Source organism: Nymphalis io, chromosome 13 (assembly GCF_905147045.1).
Source record: "Nymphalis io chromosome 13, ilAglIoxx1.1, whole genome shotgun sequence".
In the NCBI taxonomy this organism is placed as follows: domain Eukaryota; kingdom Metazoa; phylum Arthropoda; class Insecta; order Lepidoptera; family Nymphalidae; genus Nymphalis; species Nymphalis io.
In genome coordinates, this window is record NC_065900.1 from 10,573,803 (window position 1) to 10,580,720 (window position 6,918).

The following is a 6,918-nucleotide window of genomic DNA, read 5'->3' on the forward strand; positions in this document are numbered from 1 at the left end:
AGATATCACATCAGTCTGTTCTAAATCGCAACTCTCAAGCAATAAGTTATTGGTCTGACTAAATTTACAACTTCTAGGAAACTTGTGAAACATGGCGTAATAAATGAAGTCATTGGACATGGCATTTTTAGCATACATCCCGCTGAGAAACCAAACTAATATTGATTTGTGAAATAGTACTTAAATTATTTTTTTGACATGTAAGGCGATATCGGATATATCGGATAATCGGATCTACTGGTGTACGAACTTTATTATGTACATTTTAACAGAATTTCCTCTTGATTATTATATGTATATGTACATATTTAAAGATCATTCTAAAAGTAAAATTTAAATATGATATGATATCAAATTTTGCATTATTCATCATTTTCCTTAAAATTGAAAAAAATGGTATGGCTTAATAACAAAACAGGTATGTGACCAGACACGGTAGCATGCGCAAGCGATCCCGTGGCGGTCCTCGTTAAGACGGAAAGGGTACCGCTGGTTTTTAAGTGGGTATTCCGATGGTCGGGGCGCACTCGGCGCCTTGGACACCGGCGAGCCCCACATACCGGGGTATGCGTTTCCTCCACATTGTCCCGTGGGAGAAACGCGTAATGCGTTTTTCCAGCGTGAAACAAAGGGTATATGATCGTTATTGTTCATAAAATAAACTTAACAAGTAATTCGGCCAAAAATGTGATAAGATAAACTGTAATCTTATGAACTCAGATTAAAATAACATAATTAAAGATAAATAGCCATTTCAAATAATATATTATATATATATAAATATATATATATAAATATTTTTAAATAATAACCTGTGTTTTACAGAGCAAGGACCGCATCTGCGTTTAAGAAAAGGAAACATATTTAAGTAGAATTAACTTTGTGGAACAAAATCGGGGTTAGATTTATTTTACTGTGTTACTTTAGGATACTTCCTAAAGTAACTGTGTGATGTGAGAGTATGGGATGTAATAAGTGATATGGTACTTTATGCCTATAAGCACGGCTCACTGACTCGCTTACTTCAAACCGGAACACAGCATATTGTTGTCTGGCGGTAGACTAAATGACGAGTTGAGAATGAGGTACCGCCGGTAAAATCAAAGTGATATACGAGTATGTGAGCGATTTTTTTATGAAAAATAAATATACTGCTATAAAACAACATTATTATTTAGCAATAAGGTCTAAGTAAAACTAACTAACTAAAAATCCAGCATTATATACTCAAATTGAATTACACTCATTCTGTTTAAAAAAAATATATTATCTATTTCCTTTATTTGTTATTTATTACCTACCCATACAAACTATGACATCTTCAAATATAGCTGAACTACCAAAACGTTTTTTTTTCTTATAATATATTTACAAAAAAATTACTCCAAGATATTTCCAAAAATATTAGGTATAATATATTATAGCAATCATTTGACAGCCCTACTACAAAGGCGTATATAATAAGATTGAGCAAGAATTCATCAGGAAAACACAACATGCCTTCGACCGTTGTAAACGCGTTTTATTTCTCTGCATTATTCGTGTGTAGTTTCACACATGCGGACGTACGCATTCACAATGTACAGCCCTTCGATTATAGATCAAGTAAGTTTGTTAAATTAATAACTTTAAATAATTTAATATTTTTGCAACTTTAAATATGAAGTGATAAGAATTCTTAGTGTAAGTGCGACACAACTAAAGAAAATATTTAATGTCAATGTTAAAGTCGTTGTTCGCGTTTGTATCAAACGGGTTTATGACATTTTGAAACGTTTTTGTTATTGTACCTAAAATGTAGTGTGGTTGACATTTAAGACCTGAATTTTAATCTGTTGATAATGACCGCAATTTACCTTTGAGAATAGGCAATAAGACTCAAGACTGGAAGACCATCGCGTTATGTGAATACATAATATAAATAAGGAAATAGTCCTTTGTCATGGATGATTAATAACTACACGACTCAATTTACGTATAAACATATACCCGCACAAAGAATATGATAATGTAGTGATGTATTTAAATGTAAAATGCCTTATCACGATGAACACGTGATACTAATTAAATAAAAATATATAAAGCTTGACCGTGGCCTGTCTTTATTATGCTGCGATAACCAACAAAGATCAACGTTATTTAGTATAATATACTCTCTAATCTATATAAACATATTGCAGTGTAATGTACGTCATCCAGAAGAAGTTATTCTCATATTTGTAAAGTAATAATCTTTCCTGCCCCAAATAACGTTCACAGCTTATGATAAATATATAATTTTATATTCCAGACTTTAACTTAAATGGAAACGATCTTCAGTTAGTAAAAACCAAAAATGAAAAAGTGTCAAGTCCTGTAAACGAACAGTTTCCCTCAGCGGTCCTCTTCGGGAGAACGTGCGGAGGTACTATCATCAGTCCCACGTGGATCCTCACAGCTGCTCACTGGTATGTAGGCTTTATAAATTATAAAAATGCATAAAAAAATATTTTTCTCATGATAATACTAATTGCATCATCCATGATCTCTTTCTAAAAGCATATATATAAATGATAGACACTTTATGTTACTTAAAAGTAAAGATGTTTTTAAGTACCGACATAAGCTACCCGGCGTTTGAATAAACCGTTACAAGTTGAAATATAATATTCGCTGTATAATTTTAATGAGTAAGTAATAAAAATATATTTCATTAATTAACCAGTTATTCACTAGCAAGAGACCTGCACAAAAGAAGTAATTTCTAGTTTAAAAACTTATATGTAATAATTTAACAACACAAATCGATAAGTAATTGCTCGTTAATTTTCCATTGATCCAATTTAATAATCATTAAAGATTTAATGTAATATTTAAAATGAAATATTTATAACATTTAAAACATAGTAACATATAATACGTAACTATGTTTTAAAAATTAATGCCTATTGTACAAACCAACGCAAGTCTTTGATTCTGCGGTTTTTTAAACCCATATGATATTCAAATACGTCAATAACTAACGCACATAAATAGTGGGGTTTTCCTTGTATACTTGAAGCAATTATATTAATAATGTAGCGTTTACTAATAACTGCTTTAATAATTTATTTTATCGTTAACCTTGTCAATGCCCGACTACTCGGGTGCATATGTGTATAATTTTTTTTTAAATCTTTATGATTGGTACAACATAGTTGGCACTGATAATTAAAAAAAAAATAATAAAATGATATTTCAAGATATTCACGGTTATTACAATCAATACAAAAAAATATTACAATAGTTATTACAATCTATTCAACCAAACCAATTCGGCTGTGACTCATTAAGTAAATTAAATGTTCTTTCAACCGTAACCCGAATACTGCCTTAATTCAATCAAAAATTTACAAATAGATACTTACTACCTTCCGCCCGCGTGTGAAGGAGGGGGACAGGTTTTAGGTATCCGACTAGCCGTTAAGTAACAAACATCTAAACATACAAACTTTTTCATTTATAATATTAAGTAGGATTTAGAGATATAATCTCGTTTACTATCGCCTATTCTCGCATATCAGTTTGTTTGTTTATCTGTAATATTTGCAAACGATTTTAAACAAACTCAAATTTCTACTCTCCTGAAATTTGAATGTTTAATAGCTTTGAAAATACTTTCCATTTTACGCTACTTTTTTATTGGTCAACAAAGACTTGAGGCAAACTTAAGTTTTTTTTTAAACATTCTATATCGGGTTTTTATGTAGGTATCTAAATGATTCATTCTGGGTTTATCCGCACAGGTAATATTATCGTTAAATACCAACTTGTAACATTTATAATCTTCTCGTGTTAAAGTATAAGTTTCAAGGTCCACCGGTTATTGTTATTATATTGATATTATATTTTATTAATCTTCTACCTATAATATTTGAATAGGTATTTTGTTTTTTGTTAAATCAATCAGTTTTAAGATAACCCCCACACTTACTAACAGGTCAAGTTATATACAAGCTTGTAAAGAAATAATAAGTACAACTAACTAACATGCACTGTTTTCCATTAGACATATCTCATAGCAAAGTTCATATTAGCAATAAAATTAACCGATTAATAATAATATTCAACATTTGCTTTTAATCCAATTAAGTTAACAAATTCTATGTAAGTGTTGCCGTAATTAAAAATATAAAACGTCAGGCGCAGTCAGGTCGGAATCCAAATCCAACAATTCAATGTGTATGTTCGGATGTTCATTATCCAACAAGAAGTACACTTATAAATACAATTGAGTCTTTAAACATGACGTTATACATATCAAGTGCCTCCTAAATTATAGGTGTTGCAAAATATATCAACATATCGAGTTAACAAAAAATAAAAATTTTAAAAAACAAAATATTTATAACAAATAGAAAACACATTAACAATTAAATTATATTAAATTATCATTACTCTAAAACGGCTCGAGATTTGGATAACATTTGGAATAGAGATAGCTTAACACCCCCCTTCACTAAACCGACTACTACTTGATTTCTATTCATACATTTTTTCATTTTTATAGTACGTTGTTCACTGGTGGGAGAGATGTACTTGCGGGAACTAACAATACCGAGAACGGTACTGGCCAGCGCCTCAGAGTTAAACGTCTCGTAGTACATCCTCGCTTCTCAGTAGGACCCTACTGGTTGGACGCCAGCCGTTACAACATAAAACAGGTAAAATATTTTGCAAAACTACTTGAAACTTAAGTGTATAATAACTACAACGTATTCTAACTTCAAAAATAATCAATTTTGAATATATTTTATGTAATCTGAATTAATTTTAGGGACCTACTGTTTTACTTTTGCCTGCAGAGCAAATACACAATTATGTAGGTCGTTCATACGAAGGCATACCAAGCAACTGCGAAATGTAAATAAATAGACTAAACAGTAAATATCCTTGAAATTCATTGAAACATGTGGCAGGAGGTCAAGCCTCGAGTTCTATTGTACATTTGTAGTTTAGTTAACGTGACCTTGACGCCTCAGGTGGGAGCGCGATGGGATTTCCTGCTAGCGGAGTTAGAAAGCCCTCTTCCTTTGGACGGCAAGACTATGGTGGCGGCGGATCTGGACGATCGCGCCAGACTGCCGCCCGGCGAACAGGTCGGGTATGCCGGCTTCGGCGCAGACAGACACGGAGTTAGTATCTATTTTAATTATTATTTTACACATAATATAACATACCCATATCTGCTGCTAATCAATATTCAAGTATTTATGTATTTCATATAAATAATCTCTTTCTTTATTATTTGTTTACTTATGGAATTAAATTACCTTTGTAAATAACGTATGTTTTTTTTTAAGTTACAAGTGTATTGATCTCGTATAAAATACTAATGTAAGGCCTTGGACACAGGGAGTGATGCGAGAAGATATGCATGCCATGGACCTGGAAATTCTTGCAGATGAAGAGTGCACCGACCTATTGGAATATGACAGTACAGACATGATATGTACGAAGGGCCGCGCACCGCGGTACGACTCCGCCTGCAATGTAAGTGCATTACATTTATTTCTTCAATTCTATTATCTTATTATTTCTTCAATACTAATAAAAATCGCTTGAAATCAATTTCTAAGGAAGTTTCTCCATTTTTTGAATTAGCTTTGATTAGAATGAATGAGCCAGTGACATTACAGGCACACTCCCAAGGTTGGTGACATATTAGACGTCACTTAAAAACAAAAAGTAGCTAGATATTGAATAACTGGAAAACTATAAAATTGTCTTTCAGGGTGACAGTGGTAGTGGACTCATAAGAAATGGTAAGGTCCTGGGCGTCGCCTCTTGGGTAGAAAATGATGCTCTCGAATGCAAAAACGGCGCCAGAGTCGTGTTCTCACGAGTAGCCAGCGCGAGGGATTGGATTAAACATATTACGAAAGTATGAATATGTATCACTTTAATTTTATTTACAAAAATAGCTTCGATTACGGATACAAATAAATTGAATTTGTTAATGTTCAAAAAATTTAACCAAAGAATAAAAATATTTTATTACCAGTCCTAAGTATCATTTTGTTGCTAAAACTTAGAACTCAATTTTTCTCCACAATATTTTAGTATGTTAACAAGTACACATTGACTGTAATCGAACAAGTAAAAAAAGAGTAATACATATATGCATACGCATGAAAGAAAATGGTACAAATTTACACCGCACGTGGAATATAATATTGTAAGGCAAAAGTTTATTTTGTTTTGTATGCAAATAATTTCAGCTGCAAATTAGTATTGTAGGCTTGCCGTTGTGATTACACTTAATGTCAATTACACAATTATATATCTTTGTACCGCATCGATCTTCGATCTCAAAGAAGTGATGCAAATAACAAAAAGGCTATATATATAACCTTAGCTGGGGTCGAAACACAGATTCCTGTCGCCCAGAGAATAATCATAATTTATACAATTATATTGAAATTTTGATTTGTATATATTGATTTACGGTTATTGTCGTGTAAATATTTTTTTTTATTATTATTAATAATTCGAACTGATAAATACAAGGTAGAATTATTAATAATTAATCGTTTAGATAGTTTGTTTATTGTGGTAGTCAATTAAGTTTCTGTTAACATACTTATGTACAAATTGTGTATTGATTTAACACACTAGTCGTAATTCATTATTCGAAAATATGTACATCAGTAAGACCTCGCATTTTTATAATATATTTACACTTTTACTTAATTTGTTTTTACTAACAGTGTTGAAACGCAATCTATAAAATACAACAATAAATGTTTTGCGTTAAATATAAAAACTAAATATACATTGAATTATAGTTTGCCACCGCAGTCATGATTTTGATAAAGTACACAATATTTTATTTTATATATATATATATATATATATATATATATATATATATATATATATATATATATATATGCATTT

General features: G+C 31.3%; 1 protein-coding gene across 1 annotated transcript; it reads left to right on the forward strand.

The window, feature by feature from the left end:
* The first annotated feature begins 1,466 nt into the window (after positions 1 to 1,466).
* Positions 1,467 to 6,024, forward strand: LOC126772716 (scolexin B-like). The gene is made up of 6 exons (XM_050493244.1): positions 1,467 to 1,605; positions 2,291 to 2,447; positions 4,529 to 4,682; positions 5,001 to 5,153; positions 5,374 to 5,511; positions 5,753 to 6,024. The coding sequence occupies exons 1-6, from the start codon at positions 1,497 to 1,499 to the stop codon at positions 5,906 to 5,908; spliced, it is 867 nt and encodes a 288-aa protein (XP_050349201.1). The 5' UTR covers positions 1,467 to 1,496; the 3' UTR covers positions 5,909 to 6,024.
* Positions 6,025 to 6,918: the final 894 nt, after the last annotated feature.

Excerpts from the sequence above, each read along its gene's own strand:
- LOC126772716 (XM_050493244.1), top strand. The coding sequence starts at position 1,497 with ATGCCTTCGACCGTTGTAAACGCGTTTTATTTCTCTGCATTATTCGTG. Across the intron at positions 1,606-2,290 it reads GCCCTTCGATTATAGATCAA|ACTTTAACTTAAATGGAAAC; the intron begins GTAAGTTTGTTA and ends TTTATATTCCAG. Across the intron at positions 5,154-5,373 it reads TCGGCGCAGACAGACACGGA|GGAGTGATGCGAGAAGATAT; the intron begins GTTAGTATCTAT and ends CCTTGGACACAG.